Source organism: Danio rerio, chromosome 4 (assembly GCF_049306965.1).
Source record: "Danio rerio strain Tuebingen ecotype United States chromosome 4, GRCz12tu, whole genome shotgun sequence".
NCBI lineage: Eukaryota > Metazoa > Chordata > Actinopteri > Cypriniformes > Danionidae > Danio > Danio rerio.
This window is the reverse complement of record NC_133179.1, coordinates 40,588,379-40,603,812: the sequence shown is the minus strand read 5'-3', so window position 1 is coordinate 40,603,812 and position 15,434 is coordinate 40,588,379. Positions and strand designations below refer to the sequence as shown.

The 15,434-nt window shown below is 37.3% G+C and overlaps 2 protein-coding genes across 5 annotated transcripts in view; one reads left to right on the top strand and one right to left on the bottom strand.

Moving 5' to 3' along the window:
• The window catches only part of LOC110439461 (uncharacterized), a 1,085,403-nt gene that overhangs the window by 496,411 nt on the left and 573,558 nt on the right, over nucleotides 1–15,434 (top strand). The window lies entirely within an intron of this gene.
• LOC137490993 (uncharacterized) lies at nucleotides 4,028–15,342 on the bottom strand. Of its 4 annotated transcripts, none has more exons than XR_012402265.1 (4): nucleotides 15,292–15,342; nucleotides 14,272–14,453; nucleotides 4,744–6,020; nucleotides 4,028–4,269 (listed from the first exon to the last, which is right to left on the bottom strand). XR_012402265.1 is itself a non-coding variant. In XM_073947973.1 (3 exons), the coding sequence occupies exons 2-3, from the start codon at nucleotides 14,354–14,356 to the stop codon at nucleotides 5,305–5,307; spliced, it is 801 nt and encodes a 266-aa protein (XP_073804074.1). In that variant the 5' UTR covers nucleotides 14,357–14,453; nucleotides 15,292–15,342; the 3' UTR covers nucleotides 4,028–5,304. The 4 variants fall into 4 exon arrangements, 2 of the variants coding, with proteins under 2 accessions (XP_073804074.1, XP_068076126.1); XR_012402264.1 differs by having other exon boundaries at nucleotides 14,272–14,421; XM_073947973.1 differs by having other exon boundaries at nucleotides 4,028–6,020.

Genomic DNA, 15,434 nt, shown 5'->3' with positions numbered 1-15,434 from the left:
CTCAGTTGGGCACGGCCATTTTAATTTCTCCGCTGGCCAAAAGTCTTGTGCAGAGCTTCATTCGCCGTGGTTTAGGCTGGAAGATGGCCTCAGCGAAGACTCGTCTGTCCCTGGAACGTCGCTGGAATCAGACTCATGTTCTCCACTCCCCACGACCATCAGCGCAGCAGCAGCTCAGGATATGGCCTGGTCCCGGATATGGAATCCGGGAAATTTATAAGAATTACTGTGAAGATTCCTTTGTTCTTTACAGGAGGAATTTTGACTTGACAGCTGTGTATCTGTATAGATAAACACACACACACACTCACACACTATTTCCCTAATTTGCAGAAGATAACAAACACACACTCACACACCTTTTCTCTAATTTGCAGAAGATAACCAGTTGTTTGAACTGATTATGTGATGCTGTGATACTTATGTGGTTATGCGATTCAGATCTTGACCGAGAGGGGGAAATATTTGAATTAAACGTAATGCTTCTTGTCAGCGGTACTTATAACGGAAAAAACGACATTAACGTTTGTTGATTGCAGACAGTGGTGGAAATAGACCTGGTCCTATTGAATTTGCGTTTTTTAGATAAATATAGTGTAGATAAAGTTAGTTATTTCGGTTTTAGGTTAAAGTATACTGTGTAGTATTTATATTGTTCATGTATTGTTAGTATTTGTAGTTTTAGTGTACAGTTTGATGGGTTAAGGTTTGTAGTTTACTTAGTGTAGGTTGCATATATAACGTTAAGATTTTTGCTGATCAAGTGTTTGTCTAATAATCATTAAGTTAACTATTTACTAGTGTTTGAGTAGTTTGCATCGTTGTTTTGTAGTTTAACTAAAGTTTTAGCGTCTACATCGCTGTCTCCGCGACTGGACACTGGTGAGTAAAACTTTAATTGGTTCATAGCCGCTGTGCGTCAAAAAAACATAAAATCTAATTCTAGCTTTTATAGTGAGAACACATAAAGTCCAAAAGTAGACTAGTTATCAAATAGGCAAATTAGACAGACTTCACATAATTAATCAGATAATAATTTAATGTGGCAGCTAAATTAGTCAAAGTCTTTGAACAATTTCTTATCTACACTGTAAAAACATTATTGTTCTTGCTGCTTTTAGTTAAGGCAACATAAAATGTTAAGCTGTACTAGTTGGCAACTTGTATTTTTGAATTGACAAGACATTTAATGCAGACTGAGCAATACATTTATGGAAAGTTTTGACAAAAAAAAAAAAAATATATATATATATATATATATAGTACAAAAAAAGCAAAAAAAAAATTGTATATAATATGTAATTATAGTAAATAAAAATGTCAAATAGAAAAATATGTTATTATATTAATGTTAATGCACTAAATTAATGCAGGCTCGATGAGCATAAGAATCTTCTTTCGAAAATATTATCATGGTAATGTGACCAGACTGGTGCTCTACATTAACATTTATTTAAAATGTTATTTAAAAAATCATTTTATGTAAATTTTTGTGCTTTAATTCTTGTAGAAACATGGAAAAATTTAGAGGTGTGAGTTCAGTTACCAAATGGAGGCGTGTCCAGAATATACTTCATAATCTCCATACTACACAAACACTTGACATCAACAACCAAGTGGCTGGTCTCAATGAATATCTTCTGGCAAATTCTGAAACAGGACAAGATGAAGAAATGAACTGTGATAACATCTCAAATTTCAAACAACACAAACACCAACACTGACCTTTGAAGACACATTGATGATGTCACTGATGATGATGATGACAGATTTACAGATTACCTCAGGAATTTCAGCGAGGAAGAAGATTTAGATTTTAGTGACACACAAGACAGAGGCTCCTTTGATGACTTGCCAGATGAGCTGCGTTAGTGGGTTGTAGAGTGTGGTGTGACACAAAATGCCGCTGACAGCCTACTTAAAATTCTAAACAAACACATCCCCTTACTTCCTAAATGTGTGAGAACTTTGATGAAAATTTCACACACACGTAAAGTCAAAAAAAGGGATGGTGGGGGAGTATGTCCATTTTGGAATATTGGAACACTTGCTCCAAAACAGAAATGCCCTGATGTTACAAACTGACAAAACTAAGATGCAGGTCAATATAGATGGACTGCCATTATTCAAAAGCTCACAGAAGCAAATTTGGCCAATTTTAGGAAAAATTTATTTTGAAAGGGACCCGTATGTCATTGGTGTCTTCTGTGGAAACAGCAAACCTCGCAATCCTAACCAATATCTCCAAGATTTTGCAGAGGAGGTTTCCGCACTAGGACAAGGTTTCACTGTGGCTGAAAGGCTGTTTCATCTTTCCCTGGACTGCTTTATCTGTAATGCTCCTGCACGATCATTCATAAAACAAACAAAGGGGCATGGAGGTTATAGTGGTTGCGATCGTTGCACGCAGGAAGGATCTTATATGGAACGGAAAATGACATTCCCAGAAACACATGCCCCACTCAGGACAGATGAGTCCTTTACAGAAATGCATGATGACAACCACCACAGAGGTCACTCTATACTCAATACATTAAGTTTGGGAATGGTCACACAATTCATGCTGGATTATATGCATGATGTTTGCCTCGGTGTGACAAGGAAGATGATCAATTTTTGGACCAAGGGCAACCTAAAAAACAGACAGAGCTTCCATATAAGTAACATCTCAGAGAGTCTTTTAGGAATGTCAAAATACATACCCTCTGAATTTGCACGAAAGCCACAATCACTCTCTGAACTGGATCGCTGGAAAGCAACTGAGTTTAGGCAGTTTCTTCTGTACACTGGTTCAGTAGTACTGAAGGATATTCTTCCAACACCACTTTACAACAACTTCCAATCACTGTCGGTTAGTATCTATCTGATGCTTTCCCCAACCACCTGTGCTCATTACTGTGACTATGCTGATAACCTGGTTAGGTACTTCCTTGAACAGTTCAAACAACACCTTAGCAACCGCCTAGCAACACCTTAGCAACCACCTAGCAACACCTTAGCAGCCACCTAGGAACACCTTAGCAAGCGTCTATCAACACCTTAGCAACCCCCTTAGTAACTGCCTAGCAACACCTTAGCAACCGCTAAGGTGTTGCTAGACGGTTGCTAAGGTGTTCCAACGTGGTCGCTAAGGTGTTGCTAGGTGGTTGTTAAGGCATCGCTACGCTTTCTCAAAAGAAAATATTTTTTTTTACCCAAACATGTAAAAAGTAATTGCAAAGATGGCAAAAGCATCTTGCTATATTAAAGTTATTGCAAGACAGAGAGGAGGGTTTTGAAAAGAAAGGAGGAGGATTTACAGCGGGGATAGCAGAGGTAGAGGGGCAGGGTATGTAGCTGTTGGATCTTGGGGTTTGTAGTTTTTTGTCAGGAGGTGATTAAGAAGGGACAGGAAGTGGTCGTGTGCAGATTTGAACAGCAGACCATGCAGGAAAGATTACAGCATCCTAAAAAAACTTCATCTTCCCTGCAACTCCACACATTCAATACAATTTCGCAATCCAGCTGGGATCATACACCATTACCCCATGTAGTTCAGTAAGAAATCTTAGGGTGATTCTAGATGATCAGTTGTCCTCCAAAGAGGACATTGCTAACACAGCTCCATCATGCAGAGATGCACAGATCTGACGGTTATTTCTGCTGAGTGTGACATGGCAGGGAAAGAAACAGCATCTGTAAGACTGAACCCATGGTGCTTGACTGAAAAAGGTGGCCATCTCCAGTTCGTAGGAGAGTCCTTACCCCGAATGGAGTATCTGCGTTTTTTTTTTCATGAGGAATGGAATGTGATATTAAAAGATGGATCAGTGCAGTGGCAGCAATAATGCAGTTGATGTGATTGTTGGGGTGAAGGAGCTGAGACGAAGGCAATGTTTTCAATTTACAGCTCAATCAAGATTCCAACTCACACCTATGGTCATGGCTGAAAGGACAAGGTCTCGAATACAACTAGAAACATTTTACAAAGTGTTATGACCCGCTTGTTTGAGTAACAACATAAAAGAGAGATGAACCAACAAAATAACCTGAATGCAAATTATTTAATAAAAAATAAACTCAAAGAAACTCATAGAACAATCAATCAAAGTAACCAACAAATGTCTAGGGATAATTAATAATGAAACAAAAAAACTTAGGGTATAAATCACAACAACACTTTAACTACATGATATAAGTAACGCAAAACAAAATCATGAGGATAAAGAGTTAATGAGATGGCAGGTCTTAACATGAGGACTCCCGAGTAGCCACAGTGTCCTGGGGTAGCTAGCACAACAACTTTTATATACCCATTGATGAGTAATGCAGGCATCCAATCAGGATTTACCAAATACTCCAATCTGGATTTCTCATTCAAGGAGTCAGACAGAGAACATAATCCAAAACAACACTAGCTACATGAACACACTAGAGAGTAGAGTACTGATGTATCCGCACATGTAAAAATCACTTGCAAAGAAATTTCAAGCCGCAGAAGTGCTGTTTGCCAGATGTTTATGAAACTGTTCTTCTTTCAGCCACCATCATCATTTACGTTAAACGCAACACATTTGCAACCCCACCTACTGCAGTGTAGGAGTGTTGGAAAACAGTTAACCGTCACTCAGCCTTTTCAAACATCATTCAAACATGAAACATCCTGTGAAAAGAGAAAATGTTTTGCTGCATTCATGTCATGTGTGCAACTTTTTGTCCATGTGTTTCTAAAGCTGCGTCCAATTAGCGAAACTCTGTAGACACTGATCAGATCTGTACGGTTTCTCTCCTGTGTGAATCATCTTTTGTGTTTTCAGATGTGTTTACTGATTAAACCTTGTCACAGTGTGAACACTTGTACGGTCTCTCCAGTGTGGATTGGCTGGTGCAGTTTCAATTTTGGAGCTGTATTAAAAGTCTTCTCACACTCAAAGCACAAATACTCTTTTACACCAGTGTGGATCTTCATGTGTTCATTAAGGTTTGCTGATTGGTTAAAACTTCCCACACTGAGTGCATCTGAATGGTTTCTCTCCAGTGTGGGTCTTCATACGTTTATTAAGGTCTGATGAGTTACTGAAACTCATCCCACACTGAAGCTGCGGTCACACTAGAGTTTGAGCATGCAAAATTCAGTTGTACAGAGCTGCGAAAAGGGACGGGATTAACCAAGATGATTAGACATTAAAAAAGTGAGCAATTAGTCCATATTTTACGTTTCTGCCCAGAGAGGTCATGTTTTGATCTTCGATTTGTCTAACATAGTCATGTGATGTGGTTTTGCAGGTCAGAGTTCATCAAGCTTGAACTTTGCAAGGCAGTGAACTATGAAACTTGATGCACTAACGTTTCCGGTTTGACGCATTCAAGTGTGTATGAATGGAAGTCTATGGGGAGAAAATTCAAGTGTAACCGCGGCCTAAGTGGTGGTTTCTTTCCTGTGTGGATCCTCATGTGTAGATTAAGGGATGATGCTTGAATGAAAGTATTGCCACACTGAGTGCATGTGAATGGTTTCTCTCCAGTGTGGATCCGCAAGTGTTTATTAAGGTGTGATGAGCAGTTAAAACTCCTCCCACACTGAGTACATGTGAATGGTTTCTCTCCAGTGTGGATCCTCATGTGCTGATTAAGGTTTGATGATTGGCTGAAACCCTTCCCACACTGAGTGCATGTGAATGGTTTCTCCCCAGTGTGGCTCCTCATGTGTTTATTAAGGTGTGATGAGAAGTTAAAACTCTTCCCACACTGAGTACATGTGAATGGATTCTCTCCAGTGTGGATCCTCATGTGTTGATTAAAGTTTGATGATTGGTTGAAACTCTTCCCACACTGAGTGCATGTGAATGGTTTTTCTCCAGTGTGGATCCTCATGTGAATCTTAAGTTTGCTTTTTCTTCCAAAACTCTTCCCACACTGAGAGCACATGAAATGATTCTTGTCTCTCCTTTTCAAAATATCATCAGTCTGTAAATTAGTTTTTTCCTCAATTTTGACATGATGTTTCTCCTCTTTACTCCCCTTATTCTCTTCAATTAAGTCTGAAATAAATAAATAAAACATTAGTTTTCATTAAGTCTTAAAAACTCATCAAAAGCTGAAAAGTGAAAAGACACTGGAAACATTGGCTATACACACTGTAATTTTGATGCACATTAAATGTAAAATAAATCAGATCATATTGTGTTTGGTCCATTAACGTGTACACATTTAAGCAGATCCAATTCAATTAATCTTTATGTAGTGCTTTCCCCCCTTGTGTGCTGTTGGGTCATTTTTCATTAATTCTGGGGTGATTTTGAGGCTTTATTTGGCCAAAACTTTCTCTGAGTTTCAGCAAATAGACTGATATTTGAGGACATCTTATTTTGACATATTCTGGGAAAATGATTTTGAAAAAAAAAAACCCAATACACTCTGGACAAATTTACTCCCTTTACGTTATATTCATGGCAGTTTTTTTTCTCCATTGGCCTCTATTATAACAAAAATTTTTGACTGCAAAGCCATGACAGCATATAATCATGCATTTATAATTGTTGGGGTTTTCTGTGATGACAGTCAAAAAGGAAATGGGTAAGAATGTAAAGAAAGAGGAGAGTTGAAGAGGGCAGCATTATGTGACATAAGAAAGAGATGTTGACTGAACTGTTGCAGTGCGGGGAAACGAGTAGAGAAACCAGATCGAGACAAGCAGTGTAAACTTAACGAACAGCTGTGAGAAACAAAAAGCAAAGGTATGTATTGAAGCAACAGAGCAAAAACCGCTGTCTTGTTACTGAAGTGTTCGTGACGTCTGTGAATGAGTGCATCATCAAAAACTTCAGTGCAGTGTGTCCTGAACAAAATCAACTTATCGATTTATCTCGCTGGCATGGAGTCAGCTGCCGAAAGCCTTCATCCGGCAGTCGACAGTGTCAGAGTTTCCTGTTAGCCACCCTTGACTGCTACTCACTGGCTGGGTTCGTCGACGCCCTAAACCTTCACATCCACACCTCCACATTCACCATTCCCCTCTCATTTCCCTTCACCCCCCCACTCCGTAGATAAGAAGCAAAAGTTTTTGGCCCACATTCTCTTTTTATTTCTCGTTTTGTTTTCTCCCTGTACTTATATTATCATCATTATTATTTTTCCCCATATTCAAAAATCATTTGCATTTTTTTCTTTGCTTTCATTTGAGTTATAAGTGCTGAGGGTTTTGTGTTTCATTGTGATTATTGTTATATTGTTTGTTTTGGACTTCTGGTTGGAGCGGCGCCATGTAAAGACGCAAACTGTTGAGGTCCTCACGTAAAACCTGAAAGTTTGTTTAATATTGCTCTTATCCTAAATTAAACCTAACCTATACTGGAAAATAAGCGTTTATCCACATGACGGAATTTGTAGCTGGCCTCTTGAAAGACACCGTGAATCTCGAGAAGACTCCACTTTTTGACTGGGCACACAGCACTCTCAGCAGCAAACCAGTGGACGACAAGGAACCGCCACTAGTCTTCGTGATTAAATGACACTACTTTTCCGAAATATGATATTTTGAAAAAGCCATAAAATTGAAGAAAATAACGACAGTACACTGAGCTGTCAAAGACAATACAACTGTTAATGTCACTCTGCGGTTATGTTTTAAATGACCACTATAGCATGTTTGTTGTTATTCCTAGTTCTCAAGTATATTTAGTCAATAATGGGGTAGCTTTGTAGTGAAACATCAAGAGCTGTTCAAATTGTTTTGTTTTATATGTGAGGTCCCACAAATGTCAGCTAGTTAAGAGTGGGAGTAGCTGGAAGTGTGTGCAAGTTTACATGCAAGGTTTCAATATTGTGTTGTTTTGTGTTTATAAGTGTATGTGGGCCTTTGGAACTTTTAATAAAAACTGATCAGCGGAACGCAAGTGTCTTGGAGGAGTGTAATTAACAATCAGTTGGGATAAATAATGAGGGCCTAGAACATGTAGGGCTTTATACACCAAGAAAAGGATTTTAAATTCGATTCTTTGTGTCACCGGTAGCCAATGTAGAGACCTCAGAATAGGAGTGATGTGTGCATATTTTGGGCTTTTTGTTTGGAATCTAGCTGCTGCGTTTTACACTAACTGTAGGCGAGCAATCTGAGACTTAGGCAGCCCAAAATAGAGCGAGTTGCAATAGTCCAACCGGGAAGTTATAAGTGCGTGTATGGCAATTTCTAGAGTGTGAAGGAAGAGAGGATTTCATTTTTGAAAGGAGTTGGTAGACACTATTTCCCACCACATTTGAGATATGTTTATCAAATTTTAAGTTCTGGTCTAATGTTATGCCTAGGTTACGTACCTGGGGTGATCTGAACTCCTCCAAGTTACCCAGCCTGGGGCGTTTACAGTCAGACAAATCATTGGGCCCAAATAAAATCACTTCTGTTTTCTCCACATTAAGAAATAAAAAGTTCTCAGAAAGCCAAGCTTTTACCTCCTCCAAGCATAGTGAAAGGGAGTTCACAACAGAGGACTCATTTTCCTTTTTGAGTGACATATAGAGTTGTGTATCGTCTGCATAAAAATAAAAATGCAGGCCATGTTTTCTGAAAATAGAACCTAGAGGGAGCATGTAAAGAGAGAATAGTGAAGGTGCTAGAATTGAGCCTTGGGGAAGACCACACGTTAACAGTGCCGTGGAGGAGGAAAAGTTTGAACGTATTGAGAGCTTTTAAATTATTTAGAATAACCATCCCTCTGTGATTCAGATTTTCTGGCAGGCGTACGCACATTTTTTGTGCGTGTCTGTTTTATTTCCATTGGCGACTCCTAGAGGCAGTTGTGTTAAATTGCACTCTACAAAGTGACTGAGCCTTGCAATGGCAGCTGTATGAGACAGTTTCATCGATCTAGCAAGTAAATAAGATTTCCATACCATACAGTTGAGCAGCTAAACATTATAGCACAATTTGCAGCGGTCGCCTGTTTTCCCAATTTAATCTGAGCTATCTACTGCACGCACATTGCTATAAAGGCACCATCTGAAGATGAATTTGCATGCGTGAATCAGAAACATTTCCATTCAATAAATGTGCAAATAAAATATGATGCACAAACTTATTGATGATTCCTACTTGTCTTTCTTGTGATAAATAGTAGGCAAAATCTGATATGTAGCGGGGGAAAAAGAAGAAAGAGTTCATCAGACGCTGGATTCGAGCTGAGTTCATGCTCGAACGTGTCAAGACATGATGACATGCGTCTTAGGAGCGCGCCACTGAGACTGTTGCGAGGGCTGCAACATTTTACAGATATAAACCACACTATTTCTTTTTTTAATGCACTCAGTGCGATGTTCAGACCCAACTGTGTTAACTGCATCAGCTAAACTCTCCCACTCTATTTTTTTCTTTTGTTGTTAATTCCGGAGAACAAACTTGCAAATAACACCGCTTTTCTCCTGTCTACCTCCGATAGGAGCACCACCAATTCACATTCTGTTCAAAGTTTCTCTTCTTGCTTGCTTTTGCCTTTGCTTTTTCGTTGGGTTTTGCCATTAGCATAGTCATTAGCATATTCATGCGGGGGAGGAGGCAGGGAGGGGTTTTGCGCTCGTGCATGTTGCGCTCAGTTTCACGTTCATTCAGATGTACAAAAGAATATGCGTGAGATTCGGCGTACGCAGTGTTTCATACATCTGAAATTTTTTCTGCGTACGCACATTTACAGCTTTGTGCGTACGCAATGTTATAGTAAGATTTCCACGCAAGTCTTCGTACATGAGGCCCCAGGCCCTGATGGCTTACCGTCTGAGTTTTATTAGAAGTTTACTGCCAAGCTAACACCCTTGTTGTGCAAGGTATTTGCTGAAGTTCTTGTCTCGGAATCACTCACCCCCTCCATGACATCGGCTGTTATAACACTACTTTTTAAAAAGGATAAGGATCCACTTAAATGTGAATCTTATCATCCGGTCAGTTTATGGCCCGTTTCCACTGTGTGGTATGGTTGGTTGTTTCCACTGTCAATAAGCATACCGAACCAAACCGTACCGTACCACTTCTTTGGCACCCTTTGGAAAGGGTACCAAAAACAAGAAAGGGTACCAAAAGGTGGAGCTACATGCGCAGCCGAACGCTGATTGGTTACAGAGATATGTCACAAGCTCGTGGAGCTAGACAGAATGTAAGAAAAGGATCCGCCATGTTCTAATACACAGCTGAGAAATTACATGGATATACTATATGCATATAATAACGAGCCATGGATGACCCGAGCTCAAACAAACCTTGTCGTCGTCTTGACAAAGCCGAACGAGAAATGACGCCGTGGTTAACCCTTCCTTTTTCTTTTGACTAGGATGATCAATTCCATTACAATGACAATATTACAAAGATTTCGGTTTCAATTTCAGACCGTGCCTAATTTTATTCTCAAGTCATTTTTAAAGGAGTTGAATAATTGTATTTCTACATTTCTCTGGGATTAGAAAATCCTTGCATAAGAAAAGACTTCTTGAAAAGAAAAGAGGAAGAGGGTGGATTGGCAATGCCAAATTCCTATACTATTATATTCTGGTTATCCAACATCTGTCATGATGAGGCCACTTTGGTTACTGATGGAACAGCACACGTCTAATTGAGTGTCTTTACGCTCACTACTTTGTGCCCCGATTCTAGGGAGTAAACAATATTTTACGAATAACCTTTTATTATTAATTTTTTGTTATTAATGGATCACTTAGAACAGTGGTTCCCAACCTTTTTCTTTGGGGCCCCCCCACATGAACATATACAAACATTGGAGCCCCCCACCATATAAATACACACGCACGCACACACATATGTACTGTGTATATGTATGTATATACTATGTATATATATGTATATCTTTTTCTTCACCTCTGAAGAATCCCTGCATTTACATTTCTCTGCCATTTTTGTTTTGATTTTGCCTTTACAACACGTTGACAAGCACATTGCGTGAGTGAGCAAAATTTAAATAATTATTTAAAGTTATTTATTTTAATTAGTTTTACTATTATGTTGGAATTTTAAGCATGTGTTTAGATTTTTTTTTTGTACTTAAAAATACATAAACTGTATAATAGTAGGGCTGCTCGCTTTTGGGAAAAATCATAATCACGATTATTTTGGTCATAATTGTGATCACGATTATTCAAAACGATTATCAGTTGAAGTCAAAATTATTAGGGCTCCTGAGATTTTTTTTTTATATAAATATTTCCCAAATTATGTTTAACAGAGCAAGGAATTTTAACAGTATTTCCTAAAATATTTTTTCTTCTATTTGTTTTATTTTAGCTAGAATAAAGACAGGTTTAAATATTCTGAATGCTTGTATTTTGAAAAATATCTAGTCAAATATTATGTGCTGTAATCATAGCAAAGATAAAAGAAATCAGTAATTAGAAATGAGAAATCAAAACTATTATGTTCAGAAATAAGTTAATAAAATATTTCCATGAAACAGAAATTGGGGAGGAATAGGGTTGCTAATATTCAAGAGGGCTAATAATTCTGACTTCAAGTGTATACATACAGTTATTTTCCACCCTGCAAAGGAAAGAGAAATAAATACAATAGAATAAAAATATGAAACAAACTGTGCTTTAAGCATCTTCACTGTAAGAAAAACACTTTAGCTACAGCAGTCCTTCAGTCAAGAGCAGCGAGGGTTTTCTCGTTGTTTGATTAATAATCATAAAAACAGGCGGCAGCAGGATTATAGCGCGCTGTCTCTTTAATAGTTTCTCTTTCACGTCTTTTAATCCTCAACTCGTTTGTTTATTACACAAATGAGGGTTGATATAAATAATCACTAAACACCGCGTTTTGACGCCTATTTGACCATTAAAGCGCTCACGTTAAGATGACTAGATGTCTGCGCTCCTCTGCTCCTCTCAGTGTGTGAATGAGAGCGAAAGCTGAGCGGCCGCATGCTTCTGACTGCGTGTGCGTGCTGCACACACACATAAGTACGCGCTCTTTCGCGCTTTTAAGAGCAACACTTGTACAACTGGAAAGTGGCGGTATATGATGCAATAATCATTTATCTCGATTAATGCTTTTTTTATAATCGTTTGAAATCGAAATCGGATTTTTGATTAATTGCAAAGCCCTATATAATAGTGGATCATTTTTATGCCCTTTTCTACCTCAACACTTATCCTCGGACCCCAGGTTGGGAACCACTGACTTAGAATATGGTCACAATTCAGACTTCACATTAATAATAAACAAATATTGCCTTCTGCTCCCATTTTGTTAAATCCGTTATTCCCTCCCTCTCTTATGGATTCAGCATTCCAATTATGGTCTAGGAAGGGAGTTAACTGTGTTAAAGACCAGAAATAATAAACGGCTACTTGCTCTACAAACAAGAAAAACAAGAAAATTAGAAATATGGCTTTGCAACAGGCAACACGGTGGCGCATTAGATAATGCTGTTGCCTCACAGCAAGAAGATTGCTGGTTCGAGCCTTGGATGGGTCAGTTGGCGTTTCTGTGGGGAGTTTGCATGTTCTCCCCGCGATCGCGTGGGTTTCCTCCGGGTGCACCAGTTTTCCCCACAGTCTAAAGCAGATTAATTGGGTAAAGCTAAATTATCTGTAGTGTTTGAGAGTGAATAAGTGTGTATGGATGCTTCACAGAGATGGGATAATATGTTGGATAAGTTGGCAGTTCATTCCGCTGTGGCGACCCCAGAATAATAAAGGGACTAAGCCGAAAAAACAAATTAATGAATGTATGACTTTGCAACATCAAGCAGCATTAGGCATAAGCCAGTATAAGATTAAGCTGGTTTGATAACCTTTGTAATGGAAATTCATTTTAGATAAACATGTGTAGTGGAAACTTACAGCAGAAACAGCGGAGCACCTGATGCACGTACAGAATGGGCCTTATTAGGATTTGACCTTGCAAGCAGTACAAACTAGATAGAACAGTGAACATACTTTGCTTCAGTGTCTCATTTTGTAGAAACTGTCGTCAGAATGGGCTGTATTAGGGTTTGACCTTGTAAGCAGTAAAAACCAGATAAAAGGGTGAACACACTTGACTTCAGTGTCTCACTCTGCAGAAACTGTTGTTGCTGTATGACTGTGACCTTCTTTGCAAAGAATAAAACTTTAAAAAGACATTCCGAGTAAGACTTTGTTTCTTGACCACAGAGAGCGCCTCTTTAAAGAAAATTGCCACTACACCTTGAATAAAAATATCACACTTTCACTGTACTGTGATTACTGCTCTAAAATACATATATATATATATATATATATATATATATATATATATATATATATATATATATATATATATATATATATATATATTTTTTTTTTTATGTCTGGGTAAAAAACAAAAAACTTTTTCCCCTTTGAACACAAAATATTTTTTTGAGAAACTTTTAAAGTATTTTGGAGCAAGTTAAATTTAACACTTTAGGACCATTATGACTGAAATTTTGGACTCATAAAGGACTAAAGGCTAAGGAATTTTTCAATTGGCCCAGATGGAAAAGATTTTTAATTGACCGATCAAAAATATATTATAATTTAATTAATTTAATTATACAATAATAATTAAAAAAATAGATACTTCTTAGCAAAAGATTTTAAATTGTGTGTAATAACAAGCAATCTTTACTTTACCCAGTAAATCTATACACAACAATCTGTCCAGGTCGATGTCCTCAGCAGTAAATACATGGAGCACGTTTAAACATGTTATTGCAAGGAAATTTGGAATTTAACACATTTTAAGACCCAGTAATTAGCCCTGGTAATTAGTAATTATAATAATGATGTAATTCTAGATACTATCTGTGAGAACTAGTAACAACTACTAGAAACAAGTTTAAACCCATAAAGAAGTTGGAATTGTGATTATTGTGACATATGCAAATGGAAAGTATTAAGCAAACACTATCACTGTAATAGCAGATATCCTTTATGAGAATACTGTAGGTCAAACATCCCCAGCTCAGTTAAACTTTTTAAATTTATTGTTTTTATGTATTTTATAAAGTGCCGGTGCTCAAGGACACTTTATAAACAGTAGAGGAACAAGAAAAGCAATAACCTTAAGAAGGTAGAGAAAATGGGAGACTAATAATACATAAAATAATGACAAAAAAACATGAGAACAAGTGATGAAACAAACTCATTCCTGTCTTTCAATGAGTGCTTATGTGCATTTAGGAGAACTAGGCAGCACAATCAGGGCTGGATAAATTTAATTTAGTATTCTTATTATTAAAATATATCTGAATGAGGATCAAATGACTGAGTTGGTCTTTGAGAATGAAAATCAACCTGTTTGTTCCTGGAGATCTTCCTGTTTGACTGTGAATGTTTCTTCAATCTTCACATCTTCACTCTCCTCTTTAATAAACGCCATCTTTATAACAGTTTGGAGATCAGTCGCTTCAGCAGGAGTTTTTCTCTGTGTTTGGACACTTTATCCTGTTTAAAATGAACAAAACAATAAAAATGTCCTGTTTAAAATAAATAAAACAATGAACAGAAACAAAATAACTTCCCTTCAACACTTGCTTCAACAGTTTCTTTATATGAGAGTCATTACCAAAAAGAAATGAGATAAAAGAGTAAGTCCGAGCAAGAAACAATAGCCACAAATGAGCTGATTAAAACTAGTACTCCATTTCATAGAGGTAGGTTGGTTTTATATTCGCACATTCTGACTTTCCCCTTAATAATATAATTTCATAAAAAGTAATTTTTGCAAACTCTAAATAGCGAAATCATATAAGCAGCCAATGACTATTAAAGTACAACATTGTTCACAGTCAAATAAACAGTGCTAATGTTGTTTAGAAGTCACACTTGCATGCTAATAAATCTGATCGAATATTTAAAGTAACGTGGTAAACAATATAGACTTCTTAATGAACGAATGTGCGAATATAAAACCAACTTTACCTCTATCTCCATTTCTTTTATATGGTGATGTATACTTAGAATGGAATTATGCTATTTAATAAATTAAACCTTCATTAAAACACTTATTGCACACTTTACTGTTACTTCACTTAAACTTTCTTCATGTATGTTCTTAATTGTTTTGTTTGTTTTATTTATATTATTGTCTGCTTATAGCACTTTTTTGCCCAAGACAAATTTCCTCTCGGGAACAAAAGGTTTATCTTATCTTTATTTAAACAATAGACCTCATTACTGTGAGTTAAATAGTAATACGTAGAATAAAGGGTTAAAATAATATTGTCAACAGCAGGTACATAATTTAGCACTGAATGAAAAAAACTGAAACTTTAATCAATTGGTTTATATAAGTGTAAACGCTTTAAAACAAACCTTTCTCCAGTTGAATCACGGCACGAGAGCGGCGCAGGCTTATGGCGTCACAAGCCACGCTCAAATAAAAGTCTTTTTTTTTAACCTTTTTTTGCCACTTACTCTTAGTCATGACTTATTATATATAGGTTTTCTCTGCGTTT